The following is a 23,942-nucleotide window of genomic DNA, read 5'->3' as shown; positions in this document are numbered from 1 at the left end:
TATGGTCCAATTATCTCGTTGACCATTGGCTTTAGTCGTTCGCAAAATATCCCTGACACTATCTTATAGGCAATAGGGAGAAGACTTATGCCCCTATAGATGGAGCATACAGTCTTATCTCCTTTCTTGTGGACGGGACATAGGATGCTCAGGTTCCAATCGTCGGGTACGCGTTCTTCCTGCCAGATGGTGCTAACTAGCTGATGCATACACCTTATCAGCGCGTCGCCGCCGGTTTTTAACAGCTCGGCTGGTAAGCCATCGGCTCCTGCTGCTTTATTATTCTTCAGCCGGTTAATTGCCGTTTTTACCTCATCTTGGCCGGGCGGTATACATTCTATACCATCTTCTGGGATTGGATCTGTGGTATCATCGTCTTCGCTACTATTGGATACCAGCAGATTGGAGAAATGTTCCTTCCATATCCTGAGCACGCTATCTGTATCTGTTACCAGATTACCTTGCTGGTCTCTACAGGAGGATGTGCGGAAAAGACGTTTCTCTTCTCTCCTTTTCTCCCGATATCTCTCTCGTGCGCTACGCGTTGCTACTGATTGTAAAGTAGCTCTATATGCCGCATTTTTCTCTTCGGTAGCAGCACGACACTCCTGGTCATACCATGAATTCCTTTGTGGAGGTCTCTGGTATCCAAGTATAGATTTTGCGGCTGTTTGCATGGAGTGGGCAATATGTTGCCATTGTGTTGTTATGTTATCGGGACAAGGAGTGCTCGCGTTAAGCAATTGGGCTAGTTGAGTGGAATATGCTGTGGCTATCTGTTGTGTTTGCAGCCTATCGATGTCCAACTTCCGCGTTGTGTCTGTTCGTGCTTTATTTGCAACGTTTAGACGGGTACGTACCTTTGCTGCAACAAGGTAGTGGTCCGAATCAATGTTTGCGCCTCGGAACGATCGTACATCCAACACGCTGGATGAATGTCTTCCATCTATTAGAACATGATCAATTTGATTACTTGTTCTTTGATCTGGAGACAGCCAGGTGCCCTTATGAATATCGAGATGATTAAATCTGGTACTGCTAACTACCATGTTTTTTGCAGCTGCTAAGTCTATCAGCCTCATACCATTGTCAGATGTTTCACTGTGGAGACTGAATTTCCCGACTGTTGGGCCAAAGATATTCTCCTTTCCAATTTTGGCATTAAAATCGCCTAGAATGATTTTAATGTCATGGGCAGGGCAACGGTCATATGTTTCTTCTAAGCGCTCGTAAAATATATCTTTGGTCTGTTCGTCCTTTTCTTCAGTGGGAGCATGAGCGCAAATAAAGCTGATGTTGAAGAATTTAGCCTTTATTTGAATTGCAGCAAGTCTTTCATTCACTGGGGTGAAGCTGGATACCAGATGTTTTAGTCTCCGACTAACTACGAATCCGCAACCAAACTCATGCTTTACGTCATGGCAGCTATAATACAGTGCGTCACCTTTAGGTGTTGTTCTGACGCCTTTCCCAATCCATCGTATTTCCTGTATGGCAGTAATATCGGCCTTGTACTTTTCAAGTACGTCTGCCAATGCGAAGACTGCACCTTCTCTATAAAGAGTGCGAACATTCCAGGTGCAGATTCGCAGATCATGGTCCTTAAAACGTTTGCGGGGTTCGTCAACTTTAGAGGGGTTTGTTTTTCTTTTCTTTCGTTTTTTCATAGTAGGCTGTTTTTTCTAGGGGAGGGTTACTAACCCGACGCCCAAACCCAAGTTTTTAACGTTCTTATGGGTGAACGCGCGGCACATGTTAGCTCACTACCTTTAACGGGTGTTAAAGGCAGTTCCCCAGGTGACACCACGGGGAGGTCAGTGTCCACTTGAGATGAAAGAGGGACCAAGATAAATCCTGGGCTTTGCCATGTTAAAACCGGTCAGGACCGTTCCTTGGTATCTTCCATCCCCTACGTCACCCCATATTTATTAACACTATTCCCAATATAGTTAGCCTGTTAGACAGTTATGGCATTTTCTGTTTGATGTGGGTCTGATTTTAACAGCATTTATAAGTTAATATATGCCAAAGGTCACATCTGAAACAGTAACCTGATGGAAAAGAAGATAACAAAATATTTGATGTTGTGCAATAAACTGGAAACAAACAAAAAATATTTACTAAATATTAAAACGAAGATATTTAAATTGAGTGGGGAAGGGATGGTCTTCTTTGAAAATGTTGTGGTATAATCATAAAATAAGAATATTTATAAATTGAAACTTTTGATTTGAATACACTTTAGAAACTGGCTGTGCAGACAGCGAGACAAACTACATACATATCATTTAAAATTAAAATGATTCATATATACATAATTCCCATCTTCGTTATATTTGCGCATTAAAATGAAATATTTATTTTAAAATTTAACAAACTGAATCCTGCCTCCAATACAATGTTTTTCCCAATAAAAATATCAAATATTGAACTTTACTCGCCGCTTGCTTTCACTTCCATAATCGCACACTTTAATAGTTCCAGCAACATTTTCCATTTACCTTTTGCACTTGACATTTGAATGAGTTTCCTTTTGAAAGGAAAATATGAAAACATCCGTTGAATGCATTAAAAAACGACTCTTCATTCAAGGAAAAAACTGATACCTTCATTTTTTCTAACAGAAAAAAGAAAGTACATGGCTAAGAGTCCTTGCAAGCTTTTAAACATGGTCCTTCATAGATAAGTGGATGGATGAATGAATCAATGGATGATGGTGCATTGGAAAGAGGAAGAAAAAAAATGAACAGCGAACGAAACGACATCGACAAATAACAACGACAGTTTCATAAAGGATATCTGCCAGTAACAGTAACGATAGACATCGACTATGTAAACTTCTAGGAAACTTTTTTTTGCCGCCAAATAGGATGAATTATGGATTCTCCATTCAATTATATAACAATGAATGAATTTATTACCAGTGGATAGTAAATGAAAACAATGTAGTTTTCAAGAGATTAAGTTTAGTAAACGGTAAGGACACTATGGAGCGAGCACAAAAAATAATAACAAAGAAAACCAAAAATTATGAAAGAGGTGATAAAAAATAATGGGGTTATGGTGTACATTATTGTAGTCATAACTACTCATGCAATAGTCCACTTTCACATAATTCGCATTATTATGTAATAAAAAAAGTGGTTCAGGTCACGCCTAAAAAATCACAACTAGGTTGGCTTCGGGATAATTACCCAACGAACTTTTTATACCAAAAAAATTTCAAAAAATCCAATCTAAAATGAAATAATTATTTTCTTTCCTGTACATAAGTTTAGATGCAAAAACTTTTCGACCACGGTTACCCCAAATGCCTAATTTTTCTAATTTAATATAAACAAGTAAGGAGAGTTAAGTTCGGCCGGGCCGAACTTTTTATACCTCCACCATGAAATAGTCTGGCCTTATATGGAATAATTAATCTTATCAATTTATGTGGAGATTTTTTTTGTTTGTGAGCACTGTGAACTTGAAATACCAAATTTTAGCTTTCGGTCAGCTGATTCAGTCAGCTGAAAACAGCCAGTACAGTTATATGGGAACTACACAATTGTTGATAGAGAAGTTTTTAACCACTGGGAATCATAAATACAAAGAGACTTCCAATCTTGCTCGGAAATGTAGATAGAATCTAAATAACTTAAAATCGGTGCTACCGTTTTATGGGGCCATACCAAAACGTTAACCACTAGTAGAGACATTTTTTGACCTCAGGGAAACTCAAATGTCAATTTACAGATAGTTCGGTCCAAAAATGTAGCAAAAATTATCAAAATAAGTTATATGGAGCTATACCAAAATATGGGCCTGATTTGAAAATTTTTGTTGGAAAGGTTAAAAATTTCAGTTTTTTTCATATTTTGCATCAAAATATTAGTGTTTTCGAGTTTTTTATATGTTCTAAACTTAAAAAAAATTCAAACACCAACAAACAAAACATAAACATACAAAAAATTGGAAACAATTAAAAAAATTGGAAACAATTAAAAAAATTGGAAACAATTAAACAAATTGGAAATGTTTTTTTTAATTTTTTTCAATTTTTTTTTTAAATTTATTCTTTTTCCAAAATTAAAAAACTACTGCATGGGTTTTCATAATACTCATATACTTACTTACTTAGCTGGCCCATTACAGAACATTTGTTCTATAGGCCGAACTAAGAAAAGATCTCCAATTCTCTCTGTTTTTCGCTTCGCTTTCTGGAATACCGCTCCTTGTCATATCTTCATGCACTTGTTTGCGCCATCTATTCCTTGGCCTGCCAATTCTGCGTGCACCGCCATGTGGCATGTATTCATACGCCTTTTTAGCGGGTTCATCATCGCTCATTCTTATGATATGGCCTAGCCAACGCAATCGCTGCATCTCGATACGTTTAACAATATTGATGTCGTTGTATAGCAGATACAGCTCGTGGTTCATGCGACGTCGATATTCACCGTCAACGCAGATTGGTCCGTAGATCTTTCAAAGAATTTTTCTCTCAAACACACCAAGCACTGCCATGTCTGCTTGCGCAAGTACCCAGGCTTCGGAGCCATACATCAGCACGGGTAGTATCAGTGTTTTGAAGAGCGTTATTTTTGTTTGACGAGATGTGGCTTTGTTTTTAAACTGCTTACTTAATCCAAAGTAGCATCTGTTGGCCAATACAATTCTTCTTTTTATTTCACAACTGATGTCGTTTGTTGTGTTGACGGAGGTGCCGAGGTAGACGAAGTCTTTTACTACCTCAATATTATAGGAACCAACTTCCACAGTCGGTCCGAGCTCAATGAACGCATTGCGCGTCGACACCATCAACTTGGTCTTCTCACCGTTTACCGCCAGACCCACTTTAGCAGATTCTCCTTCGACCTTTATAAAGGTATCAGTTACTTCTTTTACTGATCGACCCATGATGTCTATATCATCAGCATAAGCAAGTAACATGTGACTATTGGTGTAGATTGTGCCACTTCTTTTGACGTTTGCCTCTCGTATAACCTTTTCTAGCAGGATGTTGAAGAGGTCACACGAAAGGCTGTCTCCTTGTCTGAAACCTCTTTTGGTACCAAACTCTTCGGAGAGGTTCTTTCCTATTTTAACTGAGGACCTCGTGTCAGTTAAAGTCATTTTACAAAGCCGGATGAGCTTTGCGGGAATACCAAATTCAGACATGGCTTGGAATACCTTTGAACGCAGCGGGCTGTCGAAGGCTGCTTTATAATCGACAAAAAGGTAGTAGGTGTCGATCTGTATCTCTTGGGTCTTCTCCAGGATTTGCCGCAGGGTAAATATCTGGTCAATGGTGGACTTGCCAGGTCTAAAGCCGCATTGGTATGGTCCAATTATCTCGTTGACCATTGGCTTTAGTCGTTCGCACAATATCCCTGACACTATCTTATAGGCAATAGGGAGAAGACTTATGCCCCTATAGTTTGAGCATACAGTCTTATCTCCTTTCTTGTGGACGGGCCATAGGATGCTCAGGTTCCAATCGTCGGGTACGCGTTCTTCCTGCCAGATGGTGCTAACTAGCTGATGCATACACTTTATCAGCGCGTCGCCTCCGGTTTTAAACAGCTCGGCTGGTAAGCCATCGGCTCCTGCTGCTTTATTATTCTTCAGCCGGTTGATTGCTGTTTTTACCTCATCTTGGCCGGGCGGTATACATTGTATACCATCTTCTGGGAGTGGATCTGTGGTATCATCGTCTTCGCTACTATTGGATACCAGCAGATTGGAGAAATGTTCCTTCCATATCCTGAGCACGCTATATGTATCTGTTACCAGATTACCTTGCTGGTCTCTACAGGAGGATGTGCCTGTACCAAAGCCATCTGTTTGATGCTTCACTCTTTGGTAGAATTTTCGGACTTCATTCTGGCTCCTTTATATTGATGCAAAATATGTTGGTGTAAGTGGGAAAACAACCTAGATATCGCAAAAGTCAGTAATATATCCAATTTTTCCGTTGTTTGTAATCACGCTACAGGCTGGAATTTTGATTGGATAGTCACGAAATTTTGGGGGTTGATGGGGGCTTACAGAGAAAGAAGCCTATTGATTTTGGTGATAGTCGGATAATATGTAGGGGTCGGAAAGGGAAAAAACTCATGTGGAGAGAAATTCAAAGTTTTATTCTTTGTGAATATATCGGTTTCTAGTAGGGGTATTTCAACGGAAAAGCCTGTCAATGGAAGAAGAAAATATTACCTGTACCTTGGTGTAAAGTAGGTTGGCGAAGGTGGTCAAACAAGGGAGATACCACAATAGTTGGTAAAGGGTTGTTTACACCATCTATCAATGTCGTATGAGATGTCAAATTTTCTACCTGTAAATGTTGTACACATAGTGTGACCACTATGAAAATTTTCATCTATCAAAATGATTTGGCAACTCATATGTAAATTTTTCATTTAGGGAGCGCTCTATTTGATACGGCATTCTTGTATGTAAACATAAATTTATCAGCTGTTTTCTGGCATTCTCAAAAAAAAAAAATTAAAAACAAAATTTTTTAAAAAAGAAAATGGAAAGTTATGTATATTTAAATATTTAGAAAAGTAAAGAAAGGGTGTTTATAATGTAATTTTCAAATCGATTGGTCGAAAGAAGCAGTCTTGGAAATAATTGCTTTGTGGCAAAAACATAAATGCCTCTATAACCCCAAAAACCTATTCTACCACAACAAACATGCTAGATATTCATTTTCCTTCAACCAAAATTAAAATTTGCGCAAATTTGCAACTCAACAATCAATGTAAACAATGACAAAAACAGCTGTTTTTATATTTATAGGTTATGTCATACGAAAATAACACTTGTAGGTATGAACGCACAAATTGAAAGTTGTATGGATGACGTCAATTTTGACAAACATAGAGAATGTCGAATGGGTGAAAGAAATGACAGCTCATATGACATTGATAGATGGTGTAAACAGCCCTTAATGCATCCAATTCTTCCATTTTTTGCAATCACGCTACAGGTCGCAATTTTGATCGGATGGTCACGAAATTTTGGTTGTTTATGGAGGTCCCAGAGAGAAAGAGGCATATTATGTTTGGTGGTAGTCGGATTATATTCCCTAAAAGAAATGTTTACCAGTGAACAGATTATGCACAGGGGTAGTGGTGTAGGGTATCACATGGTCGGCCCCGTCCCGACTATAGCCTTTGCTCACTTGTTTTTACATAATTTTATTGTAATTTTTTATTATAATAAATAAATAACGTATTTTCCAAAATTGCGAAAAAATTACCCACACGCCACGTCCACACTTTCCAATATTTTGACCTAATTTGTATACCCTCACCTCATTTCGTTTATAACACATCGAAATATTCATCGGAGACCCTATAAAGTATATATATTCTTGATCAGGGTAAAATTCTAACCATGTCCATCTGTCCGTCCATCTGTTGAAATCAAGATACAGCTCGCAATTTTTAAGGCAGAGCTTTGTAATTTGGTATAGAAGTTTCTATTACTCCTAGGATGTTTGGTGTTGCAAATGGGCTATATCGGTCCACGTTTTGATATAGCCCCCATAGAACGGCACCAAACGAATTTCGGTATTTTGAAAGTTTTAGCCTCATTAACACACCGAAAAGGCTGAAATTTGTCGATATAGATCCACGCCTTCATAAAGCCCCCATAGAACTGTACCTCCCGATTTTCGGTGCTTTGAAGGTTGTGGTCTCAATATTCCTCAGAAATGGCTGAAATTTGGTATTTAGACTTCATTTCCGCAGAAACTTGTCGGTACAGATTAACGCCTTTATATAGCCCCCATAGAACGGTAACTCCCTATTTCCTGTATTTTGAAGGTTGTGGCCTCAATATTCCACCGAAATGGCTGGAATTTGGTACACGGTCTTCATTTTGGGTATTAAACGTTTCATATGAAATTTGTCGGTATAGATCCATGCGTTAGTATAGCCCCCATAAAACGGTATCTCCCAATTTCCGATATTTTGAAGGTTGTGGCCTCAATATTCAACTTGGTCTTCATTTGGGGTATTAAAAGTTCCATATAAAATCTGTCGGTATAGGTCCACGCCTTCCTATAGCCCTCATAGAAGTGTACCACCCGATTTTCGGTATATTGAAGGTTTAGCCTCATTATCAAACCGAAATGGTTGAAATTTGATACTTAGTCTTCGTTGGGGCATAACATTTTCTCTCAGGTATTTTCCGCTTCATATAACCCCCATAGAACGGTACCTCCCGATTTTCGGTTTTTTAAGGTTGTGGCCACAGCAACCCACCGAAATGGCTGAAATTTGGTGTTTAGACTTTGTTGGAGGTAAAAGCCTTTCTGACTGAAATTCGTCGGTATAGGTCAACGTTTCGATATAGGCCCCATAGAATGGTACCTCCCGATTTTCGTAATTCTGAAGGTTGTGACTTTAATGCCCACCGAAAGACTGAAATCTGTTATTTGGACTTCCATGGGGTTATGAAATATTCAAGGAGAGAATTATCAGAATAGATCCGCGGAGGGCCACAGTGGTGCAATGGTTAGCACGTCCGCCTTGCACTCAGAAGGTCTGCGGTTCGAATCCCAGGCCAAGCAACTTAAAATTTTCAACGGTGGCAAAATTCGCCCTCAGTAATGCTGGAGACATTTCCTGAGTATTAAGCCATGAAAAACTTATCTACAAGTGATGTCGTAAGACACGCCGTTCGGATTCGGCAATAAAAAGCAGGTCCCATATCATTGAGCCAATATGAATCGGCGTGCACTCATTTATATGAGGGAAGTCTCCCTTGTCCCTTCGGGGATGTTGTGGGATCATATGTATGTATGTAGATCAGCGGATTCCTATATCCCCCATAGATTCTTGATTTTCGGTATTTTGAAGGTTTTACCGAAATATCGGAAATTTGTTATTTAGTTTTCTTTAAGTCTAAAAACTTTTCGCCAGAAATTTGTAGGTACATAACGAAGTTTTGATATAGCCCTCATAGAACGGTACCTCCCGAATTTCGGTATTTTGAACGTAAGCCACATTGTTTTACCGAACTTTCTGAAATTTGGTATTTGGTCTTCTTCACAAACGAGAGGAAACTAATTCTTCCATTTTTACCCAATACAACTCGTGGTGGAGTGTATAACAAGTTCGGCCTGGCCGAACTTAACGCCGTTCTTACTTGTTTGGTTTCCCATACAGAAATTAACAATCGGTGACGACAAAAAATCGATTCCGGAACCACTGTCCGGTGACCAACTATTATTACTGGTGGACGTAATAAATAGGTTCCCCAGTTGCCACGACGTCAGTGTCCACTTGAGTTGAAAGAGGGACCAAGATAAGGGCCTGGGCTTTGTCATGTTGAAGCCGGTCGAGACAGTTGTTGGGTATCTTCTACCCCTAATGTCACCCTCCTTCAATACAACATCGATTTTTTAGCCATGTAAAAAATATCTATGCACAATGATTACCCAATTTGCTTAGTACATCTTCTCACAACAATCCCAGAAGAGACAAGGGAGACTTCTCTCATATTAATGAATGCAAACCTATTTAAATTAGCTCAAGGATATGGGACCAAGTTTTAGTGTACAGATTTTCCGTAAGTTGTGTGGTACGAGGGGCACTAAAAAACCTGTGTACTCAGGACAGTTTGACATACGAGACACCTCCAAAACGCTGCCGACTGGCGACGAAAATCGTTGACCACGCTTTTTTTTCTCGATGTGCTGGAATCAGATGAAGTCACTGGATCCCCAGTCAGGGCTGTACGACGCATGACCTATCAATTCCACGTTTTGTCCGGTCAAACAGGCGCTGGTTTGAATCGATGTGTGAGAGCTCGCATTGTCATGATGCAGAACGATTCGATTTCTCTTGTTCGTTTTTCGAATTTCTCAGAAGACTTCAGGCAAACAAATTGTAGTGTAACACTCAGAATTAACCGTCCTACATATTTACCTCAAGCCGTATAATCGCCACACGGTCAGTTTTGCCGAAAAAAAACGGGCGACCATTTGCTTCGAAGGTCTTCTTCCATGAACAACTTTCGTTGGATTTGGCTGGCTTTCGAAGACCCAAACGATCGATTCCTGTTTTGTTTCGGACTCCTAAGCATAGATCCAATATTCGTCGTCTGTGACGATCTTATAAATGTCCTTTGAAGCACCGCGATTGTTTATACCCTCAGCATTTATGCTAACGAGGATATATACACTTTCATACGGACAAAATGTGTTTCATCGAAATAATGGTTTTAGACTCCAAGTATGTTTGGACGAAATCTATTTCAGACAATTTGGAGTCGGTTTAGCAATGTCCGTCTGTCTGGCTGGTGCGCACGATAATTCTCAACCAAAATTTGGGTATCGTAATATTTTGCCTAAACTTACTTTAAGTTCGAAGATGGGCTATATCGGTCCACTCCTTCGGAAATTTTGCGCACAAGATAACTCTTGCAGGGAGTAACCGATTTAATCCATACTTTGCACATCCTTAAATTTGTACCAGACTTAGATGTGGTTTCAATATGGACTCAGTCGGTCCACTCCTTCGTGTACCTCCCACAGTTTAGGACCAGCTCTCGAATCGCTTTGATTTTTGTTGTACCAACTTATATTCACTGCCCCACATACGACGATACAAGTTTCATCAGAGGCAAACTCATTTTTCAAGATAACTCTCGAACGGATCTGCCGATTCGGTCCAACATTTGGCCTTACATATTACATATTTTGTCCAAACTTAGCTTAAGTTCGAAGATATGCCACATCGGTCCACTCCTTCAGGTACCTCCCCCACAAAAGTTCAAAAATGTTCGGAAAAATTATGAGCACGATAACTCTTGAACGATTTGGCCATACTCTGATTTTTTGTTGAAGCAACTATCATTCACTGACCGTCTTTACGATGGTGGACCGCACTATAGCACTCGAACTGGATCATAGTGGTTCTCTCCTTAAGGTACCGCCCCTGCAAAAGTTCAAAAGTTCAACATTTCTGTTTAGGTGCAGTTTGGGGTCTGCTGTTCGTTGTGGTCCTGTTTACAGGGATATTATGTTTTTCCGTGGACAGGTTCATGCTTCCTGGCATACTAGTTCAAATGTTATACGATGACCCACTGAAATGACTAGTGGGTGCGATATCTATCGAAAAGATATGGCCCTTAAAATAAGACCCACTTCCATAATGGACTATGCTGATCCGTTCCTTCAAGTACCTCCTCCGCAACACTTTTGAACTTCAATCCTAATCCAAATTTTTTCGGCAAATTCAAATGTCCAAAAAGGGTAACAATATTCTGAAAAAATACTAAATACATTCGATCTATCCGTAGATGACAGTTTCAATTCGTATAGGCTGATATAGGTTGCATTATCCGTTCTCGCACGGCTTAATTTATTTCTGGCACAACAGCCGATGTTGGGCGACCCTCACTCACAGTTTTTTTTTTCAAGTCACTGTAAATAACACAAGGTCGTATGGCAAACTGTGCTGAGCACACTTAGGCTAAAAAGTGCCAAACTTTCCAAAAACAAGTAAAAAAGTGTCAGTCGGCTTTGCCGACTGAGGTATACCCTCAACCAATGTGAATTGAAACTTTCATCTACGGACAGATAGAATGTATTTAGCGTCTCTTCAGAATTTTGTGGCCCTTTTTCAACATTTTAACTTGCCGACAAAAATGTGGATTAGGAATTAACACAAATGTTGAACTTTTGTAGGGGAGGTACCCTTAGGGAGGAACGATATGGGCCACTTTAGAAGTTAAACTAAATTTTGGCAAAATATTAGGAGATCCAAAGTTTGGACCAAATTGGTTGCACCATTCAAGTGATATCGTCCTAACATTTTAGGCTTTTTACACCTTTCGGAATGTTTTCCCAAGAAATATGGACATGCTCCTGAAAAAAGTTTTACCGTCGTAATGCAAATCGCTTCAACAAAAATCAAAGTGATTCGAGAGCAGGTCTTAAAGTGAACATATCCGAAATTTTGTGTTTGAGGTACCCAAAGGAGTGCACAAATATAGTCCATATTCGAACCTGATATATATCTGGTAGATATATTAGGATGTGCAAAGTATGGAGCGCATATTTTTTTCCGAAGATTTTTGAATTTTTGTGAGGGAGGTACCTGAACCGACATGGTTTATCTTCAAACTTAAACTATGTTTGGACAAAATATTACGAAGGCCAAATTTTGGACCGAATTGGTAGATCCGTTCGAGATTTATCTCGCGCTCCAACCACTACACACGGTGTCATAGGGTTTTTTTCACCTTTCAGGCTATTTTCTCAGGAAGTATGGCCTTACCCCTTATGAAACATGTACCGTCGTATGGGGGACAGCGAATACAAGTTGCTACAACAAAAATCAAAGCGATTCGAGAGCAGGTCATAAACTGAACTTTTCTGAAATTTTGTGTGGGAGGTACCCGAAGGAGTGGACCGATTGAGTCCATATTTAAACTTCACCTAAGTCTGGTAGAACTTTCACGATATACAAAGTGTGGGCCAAATCGGTTACTCTCTTCAAGAGTTATCGTGCGCACAAATTTTCCGAACATTTTCGAACTTTTGTGGGGGAGGTACCGGAAAGAGTGGACCGATATAACCCATCTTCGAACTTAAACTAAGTTTGGACAAAATATTACGAAAGCTATATTTTGAAGCGAATCTGTTGCTCTGTTCGAGAGTTATCGTGCGCACCAGCCAGACAGACGGACAGACAGACAGACGGACGGACATTGCTAAACCGACTCCAAATTGTCTCAAAACACATTTCGTCCAAACATACTTGGGGTCTAAAACCATTATTTCGATGAAGGACATTTTGCCCGTATGAAAGTGTATATACCCTCGTTAGCATAAATGCTGAGGGTATAATGAAAGTATGTATACCCTCGTTAGCATAAATGCTGAGGGTATAAAAATGTCACATGACGCCTGGCGACACTGAGTGTTGCCTAGGCCAGAAGGTTTTTAGTGCCCCTCGTACAATTTTCGACACATTATTGAGCATTAAATTAGAATAGGACTGCACACTTTGATACGCAAGCAGTCTGCCCTTGTTTCTTTGGAAAAGTTCTGAGAAATATTTTTTTTTTTTAATAAAAAATAATTAAAAAAAATTAGTTACAGTGTTTTATTTATAAATGTACTTAAAATTAGAAAATAACTGTTCATGATGGAATCCCTCAAATAAAACGCTTGTCGTTTAATATTGTCACAATTTTTAATGTAAATGCAAGCGTTTTACTTGAGAGTTTCCATAATGAAAAATTATTTTCTAGTTTTAAGTACATTTATAAATAAAACATTGTAACTTAATTGTTTCAATTATTTTTTTTTTTAACTATTCAGTAAAAAAAATTTACCACGGAGAGCCTCATAACAAAATTATTGCCAATTTAAGTCGAACATGTAGATAAAATCCTTAAAATATTTGAAATCGAGTGGTACCGCTATATAGAGGCTATACCAAAACCTTGACCTATGCCCAACATTTTTGGTGAGTGAGTATCTGTGCCATTGGGAACCCCAAATGCCAAATTACAGCCAATTCGGCTTAAAAATGAAGATAGAATCCTTTAAATCGGGTGGTACCGCTATATGGGGCTATAGGAAAAAATGGACCCATATTGATTTTGGTTTCATATACATGTATTGCCATCCAAATCTGAAATATGTGCAAAGTTTCAGTTCGATTGGTCAACTGCAACTGTCGGGAAAATGAGTTACTAGGTTTGAACCAAAATCGGGTAGTACCGCTATATGGGGGCTATAAGAAAAAATGGACCTATATTGGTTTTGGTTTCATATTCATGTATTATGTATTATCTAAATCTGAAAAGTGTGCAAAATTTAAGTTCGATTGGTCAACTGCAACTATGTGGAAAATGAGTTACTAGATTTGAACTAAACGGACACCAAAGCAAGTTAAATAAAACACTGTAAAAACGAATCTTCTTGTGTGCATGTTTGAATTTGTACGAAATCAGATTTATTACTCATTTACTTTTTCAATTTAATGCTGGATGAACATGTCTGATAGATCTGAGGGTTTTATTTCATAAAAGTTCAAATGCAGTTTTGCTAAAACAAATTTCAACTAAGAACTCTTTAGACAGCTTAAACATTTTGCAATACAAGAGATTATTTCTCCACACGCATACTTTCAATCTCCCTCCCTCTCCGTCTCTCCCTCTCTCTCACTCGTTTACCCATCATAAAAATAATTATAACAAAATCGATTTCACACAAAACTAAATCCTTTGAATTCCACACGTTGAATGGTGTATTTATGTATGTAGGTATTTGTTTAATTGTTTTCCTCCATTGCAACTCCTCCTTTCACCGCCACAAGCCATCAATATCATATCTAAGGACTATTTTATTGTTACAAATAAAATGAAATGCCAAAGAGAAATTAATTTCAACAATTCATTGTTTGGCATCCTACGCACTTTACTTTCTCTTTTCTTTAGTTTTTTCTGCTATTGTTTTCTTTTTTGCACTCATCATCCTTTACCAGTCATTTTGTTGTTATTATTGTTTGCAATTGCACGTAGCATGGTTGTCTTGTATTCCGGTCTGTTCGACTTCCTTTCGTTTTGATTCGATTCGTTTAGTTATTGTTGTAAATATCTTGGCTGTCTACGTCAAATACACTTACTGTTGGCCCTCCAAACACCTCACCGCTGGTTGTTATGGTTTTTATGTTGCACAACATTCTTGAACATCCGCCACAGTTGCATTTCCGGCATTAAACAACAGTTTATCCATGGAATAGTTGTGGAGCAAAAAGGGGATTGTGGTACGCATGTAGCAAGAATAACATGTAGAGAGGGAGGAATATGTTTTTTCATTACTATTTCGTTTAATCCGTTTTTATTCCAATGACTTAATTTATATCCTTCGCTGCTGCTGCTGTCCCAGCTGCAATGTGCTTTAGCAGCGTGTCATCATTATCATCGAAGACGACAACGACATTGCATACCTCTGATGTTGATTTATTATTGTCAGTATCTTGTTTTATTTTATGGTTGTTTTTTATTCTACTTTTCTTCTTCTCTTTCTCTTTTCATTACAGATTTCGTTTTGGCTTTAAAATGTTTTTCCGCTGGTGTCCATTTGTCCACGTTGGCGCTGAAAGTTTGAATCGTCGTGATAATCTAACATCTCGTTATTCATGCTCCGGTTCACCTGATCACAATCGCATCAAACGTAATGGTAAATGTTCCAAATTTGGTATTTGCAACCAGCACATGCATGCATGGTTTGCCAAAAAAACAGATATTGGGGTGGGTCGGATGTTGCAATTTAAATAAAAATTTATTCGAAAAATAATAAAATAATTATATTTTGATGCTTTATTCGACCCATTCTAATGTCACATATTGGTCGTTTTTTTGTGAAATATTAAAAATAATGACTATGGCTTAATTGACGCCTTTCTGTGACACATGTGTAAATTCAATGAACATGTTGTTGCACAGTGGCTCGAAAAATATGGTTTTAATATTGAACAAGCACTTACAAATGTTTCCAATAACATAAAGATTATCTTTAATTTATTTTTAGATACTCAACGTTCATTTCTCTACACATGTCCTGGCTCACCGAAAAGTCGACGCATATCGCACTGTGGTAAGTTCTATTATATCCTGCACAAGGGACGTACGCAAGGTGGGGCCATACACCCGATTGTCTTTTTTCCACAGGCAGGTCAAGTTTGAAGATGGACTATATCTGCCCACGTTTTGATATAGCCCCCAATAAACGGTACCTCCCGATTTTCGGTATTTTGATGATTTTAACTACATTTTTCGACCAAAGTAACTGCAATTTAAAAGTTGAGGATCCTAGTGGTCCCAACACATCTCCACCAAAAACCGTCAACATAGGTCAATGTTTTGGTATAGCCCCCATATGACGGTACCTCCCGATTTTAGGTATTTTGGGGATTTTAGCTAAATTTTTGACCGAACTACCTGTAATTTGACATTTAGGGTTCCAGTAGTCGCAAAATTACTCTACCAAAATTTTTTAACATAGGCCCAGGTTTTAGTATAGCGCCCCCATTAACGGTACCTTCCGATTTTCGGTATTTTGAGGATTTAACTACATTTTTCGACCAAAGTACCTGCACTTTAACATTTGAGGTTCCTAGTGGTCACAACACATCTCCACCAAAAACCGTCAACATAGGTCAATGTTTTGGTATAGCCCCTATATAACGGTACCTCCCAATGTTCGATATTTGGAGGATTTAAGCTAAAAAATTTTACCGAACTACCTGTAATTCAACATTTGAGGTTCCCAACGGTCACATAAATTCTGGTATAGCCCCCATATAACGGTAACTCCCGATTTTCGGCATTTTGAGGATTTTAGCTACATTTGTTGCCGAACTATCCGTAGTTTGACATTTGAGGTTTCCGGCGGTCACGAAACATCTCGACCAAAAACTGTCAACATAGGCCCATGTTTTGGTAGCCCCGATTTTCGGCATTTTGAGGATTTTAGCTACATTTTTTGACCGAACTACCTGTAGTTTGACGTTAATGGTTCCCAGTGGTCGCAAAACTACTCTACCGAAAATTGTGAACATAGGTCCATGATTTGGAATAGCCCCCATATAACGTTACCTACTGATTTTCGGTATTTGGATGATTTTAGCTGCAATTTTTAACCGAACTATCTGTAATTGCACATTTGAGGTTCTCAGCGGTCACGAAACATCTCCTCCAAAAACCGTCAACATAGGTCCATGTTTTGGTATAGCCCCCATATAACGGTACCTCCCGATTTTCGGTATTTAGAGACTTTTAGCTCCAATCTTTGACGGAACTATCTGTAATTCCACATTTGACGTTCCCAGTGGTCACAAAACTTCTTCACCAAAAATGTTTATCAAAGGTCCACACTTTGATAACGCCCCACTGATTGAAGACATTTTTATATGCATTTTTATTTTATTTAGGTATGAGTGGTCACAAAATATCTCCACCCAAATTTTGCTACAGTAAAGAAAAAAGATTCCATTTTAGTTCAGAATATATTATGGTGGAGGGTATATAAAGTTCGGCCCGGCCGAACTCAGCGCTTTTTTACTTGTTTTCATATCACACGTTGGTCAATGTTTCCATGGTAATAGGATAGTGACATAAAAATAACACACATCTAATTGGACAAAATCATTTGGGTGGAAAAATCGAACACATATTTTCTTTCTATTGACAGTTTTAAAAAGGTTTATTTTTATTAATGGCCATAGACAAAACCATGCACAAACTTGTCAATTAACAACGTAACCTATAATAATTGACAACATATTCGGAGAAATGTCAGTGATGTAGGAGATGATAGGTACAAATTATTGTCCAGGACACGGCAGTGTTAGAGTAAACTAATACATACATACTTACATACATACATAGTTGGCCCTCTACAAAACATTTACCCTATAAGCCGAAATAAGAAAAGATTTCCATTCCCCTCTATATATACTTTATAGGGTCTCCGATGAATATTTCGATGTGTTAGAAACGGAATGAGGGTGGAGGGTATAAAAAATACAGTTGATTTTTATTGTTTGTCTTTGTTTATTGTTGTCTTTACGTCATATTGGCTGGGCGGTATACATTCAATACCATCTTCTGGGATTGGATCTGTGATATCTTCGTCGTCTTCGCTACTATTGGATACCAAGTGTTTGAAAAAATGCTGTTTCCATATGCTAAGCACAATATATGTATCAGTTACTAAATTACCTTGCTGGTCTCTACAGGAGTATGTACCTGTAGCAAGGTCATCAGTTTGATGTTTCACTCTTTGGTACAACTTTCGGAATTCATTCTGCCTCGGTAGCAGCACGACACTGTTGGTCATACCATGGATTCCTTGGTGGAGGTCTCTGGTATCCAAGTATGGATTTTGCGTATGGAGTGGGCAATGCTTTACCATTATGATGATATGTTATCGGGGCGAGGAGTGATTTCATTAAACAATTGGGCTAGTTGAGTGGAATATGCTGTGGCTATATGTTGCGAATGCAGCTTACCGATGTCTAACTTTCATGTTGTGTCTGTTCTGATGGGAAGTTTGGTCTCACTTCAGGTATTCGACCAGTAGGTATATGGCGAGCGGCTTTAGAAGTAATGATGTCTTGAAATGTCCTTTCTGCTACCCGAACATCAGAAGCGGTGATTAGTGAAATCTCTGAAACTAGGCCAATTAACTTTCCCATGTTTGATAAAAATGTGACGTTCTTAGGTGATGAAATCGAGCGGTTTGCTAATGGAGACAATTAAGGGGAGATGGCCTAACCCAAGAGAAACAACAGATTGTCACGTGACGTCATTTGTCGGACCAGATGACACGATGGTTACATCTGGCCAACTATGACACTCTCCGCTAATTCTGGTAGAGGCGTCCTCATTGACCGTGCAAAACGTGAAGTACAGCTATTAATCGTCGGAATGTATATGTTAAGAAACTCTACCTCGGCAGTTCCAGACTGCTACCCCCATACATTCAATGTAGGGGTCATTAGAGCCAGGCTCAAGCGAGATAGGTCTGTATTGAGACAACTTAGTGGGGACTGTGTTCACGCAGCATACAGCAACATAGTTCTGTCGTAGTCCTTCAGATTGACGAGTCCAGAACAACACCCACGATGCACTACTTGTGACTATTCGAGGCGAAGAACACAGTTTAAAGGTCTTGCCACTTATTCCGCTCACCATATTTTTATACCAATAAAGTTCCTGGACTAGATATCTGAGGTCGAGGGAGTTTGCAGGAGTTCAGTAGCAATGAAACAGGTTTATCTGCACAAAACTAAATTCTTGCTGCTTCCGTCCTACTGTTGCTAAGAGGGATCCGGAAGCATAATCTACCTAATGCGAAGTTTAGCATCCCCTCAACTTCTTACAATGCATTTGAAGACCGACGTTCTGCTTCTCGGCTAACTTCAGTATACTGTCCAGCTCGATTGAAGGTACGTACCAATACTGAAGTTATCATCCCACTCCGAATTTCAGTAACGCCCATTACTGTGGTTTCCAAAGTGAGTCAATTCCATTAAATCCCTGAATAAGAATAAACGCTTTTTCTCACAGCTAATGATCTTGTACTAGGGATAGGTAAGGCGACTTTCGATTAATCTACTTTTTGCACTCAAAAGTCTAAAAATCGTAGTCGACTTTTGTCTGGAGGGAAAATCGCATAATCGATTATCTTGTGATCGATTTTCGAGTTTGCCCATAGATTGTTGACTAGGCGGTTTTATAGTTTCAAGAGAAAACTCGAAAATCGACGAATAGTCGATTATAATCGATTTTCTGCGGTTATGAAAAAGTGGAAATGTCGAGTTTTAGGACAACTGACTGCCCGAGCCTATGTTGCTCTGATCCGGAACGTCTGAGATGAGAACGGCCCTGTGATGACATGTCTTATCGATGATAGCTAGCCTGGAATCATTTCAGAAAATTCGTTGCACAACATCGTCACCATGTTTCGGGTTTGACGAGCATGGCTTCTGCGAAGAGGTGTACATTGCGCTATGCTTGCTTGTCTTCGCAGGTTTCCGAAACGATGCACTGACTGAAGAAATTTCGGACTCTCAAGTAGTGAACTTCTCGCTAATCTTCTTCTGAGAAATTGTCAACTTCAGTGCAGTGCTCATCCTCTTCACAACCACTGGATGGGTTTTTGGATTGCTCGACTGATCACTAGCGACCTTTGAAGTAGTTGACGCTGTCACAGACTCATCATTGCTCCGTCTGCTCGCGTTTGCAACTAAGTCTGTTAATCTGATGACCATTATGCGAGATTTTGGCTTTGAGACAGATGATGAGCCACGCCTTTTTTGACTTCTTCTCAGTCTTCTTTGAAGGCCGTGATATAGCCACCTTGGTCGGAGGTTTACCCTTATCTGAACAAGAGGTTCCCTCGGTCCTAAGGGTACAGATTTATTTTCGGGTTCTTTGGGGCTTTTAGTAACTCAAGGACAATAATGTCGCACCGAGACAGTAGAAGAACTTACGCAGCAACCACTTCGGGTCTAGCAGATCAATCCGCACCACTGCAAAGCGACGACTACTGAACTTTTTGTAGCCCTCAAAAATATCAATAAAGTCTCCCTCATCCTGATATCAACACCAACCCCAATAACCCCTAAAGAAAACCTTTCATGGGTGATTCATTCTTGATGACTTCAGAACCCCTGTCGAAGTTAAAGAATGACATACCAAAGGCTAAGAACTAGCCTTAAGATACTCAGGGACTCTTTGCGGCTTTGGTTAGCTTGTGAGGCTGTGATCTTTCCAGATCTCTGTCTTTTGACAACAAACAGAGGATGTAGAGGGTTTTAAGTCCCGGGATGTAACCACCCTTTAGTACTCTTTCTTTTCCATTGCTTCTTTGGCTTTGGCATTTTTGGAAGTCTACGGTATCAGAGAATCATCCGTCTTATTGTTGAGTGATTCTCCCTTACCACTACCACAAGAAGCAATGGTTTGTCGGAATTGTCCGACTCTAAAACGTCCCGCCCAATGGAACAGGACCAATGGAGGGACTAAGGAAGCTGAATAGTACCTTTTGATATATCATCCTTCAACTTCGAGAGGGGTTCTGAAGTCGCCATGGATGAATCGCCAATGGGAGGTTGAATCATGTTACCATCCCTAGATGGTGTGGATTGGGGTTGGTGTTGATATTTAACTAAATTTGCCATTTGTGGACATCGGGATGAGAGAGGGCCTTCTTTCGAGTAGTATCCTTATTGACTTCTTTGAGTAGTATCCTTATTGACTTACACTCTCCGAAGGGGATGGACGAGGGTTTCCTGGCGACGGACTTCCTGAAGAAGAGAATTGAACTACGTTGTGGCGGTGGGAACACTGCCATTTAATCATTAAAGGTTCGGCCTTCAAAAAGTCTCCCAGATTCGCAAAGGATCCGGCTTCATAAGTTTAGTCTTATGCTGGAGCCGAGTTCAGTTTATCGGTCGCTGGGAAAGTTTTTGTCGACACATGATTTAGAGGCGCCAAAGACACGCTCATCCATCCAGAGATCAAGACACTCGGATATTAACATAAAGACTCACCACCATATCCGCTGTCCGTGGTTGTTTATTTAATTCTCAGCCACCAAATACATATTTTGGGAATTCAACTATCCGCCACCTGGAGGCGCTCCCGTTAGCACTTGTTTATGCTCCCCCGAAAAGCGAAAGCTAGAGTAACAAAAACATATCAAAATTTGTTGTGATTAGCAGAAGCTAGGGATACGTAATCAGGACAAAATTTAACATTTCGATTTATACCTTTAACACTAAAGTTGACTTTCCAATTTTTTCACACTTTTTGAAACACCCTTTACTACCCAAACTGACCCCTACTAATTTGAATTTCTCTATTCTTTCTTTTCTTTTGTTTCCTTTTTTGCCACATCTTTTAGGCATCCTTCGCAGTTCAACAATTCTGACAACTCATCGTGATAGCAGTCGTAACTCAGCACCCATAACAACTACAACAACAATGGTGCCCAGCACTTGTAATATAAGTGGTGGCAATTATTCACAGCAGCTGCACCATCATCATCACCAACACCATCTACATCATCATCCGCACCATCCACACAATTCATATCATCAGCGGAACAGCGTGAAGCTGACCAACAATGTCAACAGTTCACATGAATTGGCTGCCCTGACCGGCGGCAATGGACCCTTACACTTGTATACGGCAAATTCCAAAGAAATGCTGCTAAAATCAAATCTAAGGCCAAATGGTAAATGGACAATGGCAACAACAACAATAGCTGGCAATACGGGGACAACGCCAACAACAAATGAAAATGTGGTCGGGCCATGTCCGACAGCATTTAATGGTGTCAGCGATACAAATTATTTGGCCAATCGAACAGCTTTAATGTCTTGACAAAATGAAGAACATGAAGTTAACGACAAAGCAGCAAAAGATCTTTATAATTCCACAAACGGAAACGGAAGTTTGTTCTACACCACAACAACATTGACAAATGGCTGTACTGCCACCAACAACACCAACAACAGTGGTAGCAGCAATTCATTACTGTTGTTTAATAATTCCAGTGATTATGACAGGCACACAACTTTCAATGAACTAACCTTGGAAGTTAGCAAATCTAACAAGAACAACAACAAATTCAAATCAACGAATGATGAAGCCATAAACTTGGAAGATAGAAGTGCTGCTGCTCGTATCGCTGTTGGTGGTATTAAAATGCTTTATTCCACTACTGCAACGGCAGCAGCAACTACTACAAAAACTAATACAATACATAATCAGGACAAAACATGGCTTTAAGCCATTCCCATACAAGTGGTGCTATTAAACGATGGAAAGAAAAAGAAAAGGCACGTGTCTATACATTGGTCTCTCGCTGCAATGGAACGTCATTTGCAATTTCTTTGTACCGAAGTACTACTACTCGCTAGTTTGTAGTTAGTTTTAAAATATACAAATTCTGATATTCCTTAGTTTGTAAGAATGTTTAGAAAAGTTTTGTTTTTATTTTGTATAAGATTTGTTTAAGGACTGTTCCAGAGGCACAGTAAAGAAGTGTGTGTTTTGTAAGTGATTCTAAAAGGAAATAGAGGAAGGTTAGTGATTGAAAAATTTCAAGAAAAATTGAATTTTTTTCATTTTACTATTGTTTCTTTAACGAAAATTATATCTATAGAGTGAAAATCTCCAATTGAGCCTTTTATCCAGGGTTGCTCAGAGTAGGCCTTTACTATGTAACGGCAGATAAAAATTAAAAAGTGAATAAGTGTGATTTAATTTGAGTTTTGGCCGTCCGTCTTCGCCGTGAACTGTTAACTTCTTGGCTAGAGTACCTTACTCGTAATCCATTCTTAAAATAATACCTTACCGACGAAATTGATGGGATGTTTGACTAAGCCATTAATGGATAGGTAATGAGAATCAAAGCAACTGTCAGTGCTGCCAATATTCCTAAACTGTGGCGTGCAGCGTAGCGTTGACACAATCCAAAAATTCACAAACGCCTGAAAGTATGTTACAACATTTCAGCCAATTCGCCAAAAGTGTGAATATTCTCATTTAACGTAAACACAATCCAATCGACGCAAAGTGGTCGAAATCACTGATATATCGGCGCGAAATTAATAACCTGCAAACGAATTGAGACATGTTTCTGAAATCTTGCACAAACTCAGCTTGTGTCTATGTGTAATAATGGGCAGAATATGAACAATATCGGTTAATGTTTTGGTATAGCCCAGATATAATGGTACCTACCGATTTTCGGTATTTTGAGGATTTAAACCACATTTTCGTAGCAAATTACCTGTAAACAAATTTTTCAATATGGATCTATGTTTCGATGTAGACCTCTTTTATGATACCACCGATTCGTTAAATTTGTACTTTTTATCCCATAGTTATTAAACGATTTCGCTATAATACGAGGGCAGTTCGGAAACTTCTTAGCCTAGCACAAAAAGCGCGGTATAAACAGAAAAAAGTTAAGTGTTTTGGAAACTTCCATCTCTGTTATGAACACATGTTAAATTTTGTTTCGATCTGGCAACTCCTTCATATAGAAACAGGTGTTCAAAAAAGACGCATCCGCAATTTTTTTTACAATGGAAAAATTAGAAATGCGTGCTGTCATTAAATATTTACATAAAAAAGGTTTATCGGGACAAGAAATTCATAATGATATGGTGAATGTGTTAGGTGAAAGTGCTCCTTCATATGCAACAGTAAAACTGAATTTAAACGTGGTCGTACAAGCATTGAAGATGAACCACGTAGTGGACGTCCAAAAACAGCAACAACAACAGAAATTGTAGCCAAAGTGCATGATATGGTATTAAATGATCGACGAATAAAAGTGCGTGAAATTGCTAATATCATGGGCATCTCAAATGATCGAGTCCATTTAATTTTGCAGATGA

The 23,942-nt window shown here is 39.1% G+C and overlaps 1 protein-coding gene across 2 annotated transcripts in view; it reads left to right on the top strand.

The window, feature by feature from the left end:
* Positions 1–22,647, top strand: part of TkR99D (Tachykinin-like receptor at 99D) — a 183,571-nt gene extending 160,924 nt beyond the window's left edge. The window contains exons 7-9 of one of the 2 annotated variants that reach the window (XM_073961186.1): positions 15,060–15,193; positions 15,551–15,616; positions 21,434–22,647. In XM_073961186.1, coding sequence (XP_073817287.1) covers positions 15,060–15,193; positions 15,551–15,616; positions 21,434–21,915 — 682 coding nt within the window. In that variant the 3' untranslated portion in view covers positions 21,916–22,647. Of the gene's footprint in view, positions 1–15,059; positions 15,200–15,550; positions 15,617–21,433 lie in introns of both variants that reach the window. The other variant, XM_073961185.1, reaches the window with a different exon arrangement.
* The last annotated feature ends 1,295 nt before the right edge of the window (positions 22,648–23,942 follow it).

This window comes from Musca autumnalis, unplaced genomic scaffold, assembly GCF_047663935.1.
Source record: "Musca autumnalis isolate F117 unplaced genomic scaffold, ASM4766393v1 scaffold_1, whole genome shotgun sequence".
Lineage (NCBI taxonomy): Eukaryota > Metazoa > Arthropoda > Insecta > Diptera > Muscidae > Musca > Musca autumnalis.
The sequence above is the reverse complement of the archived record's forward strand: the minus strand, read 5'-3'. Positions and strand labels throughout refer to the sequence as shown.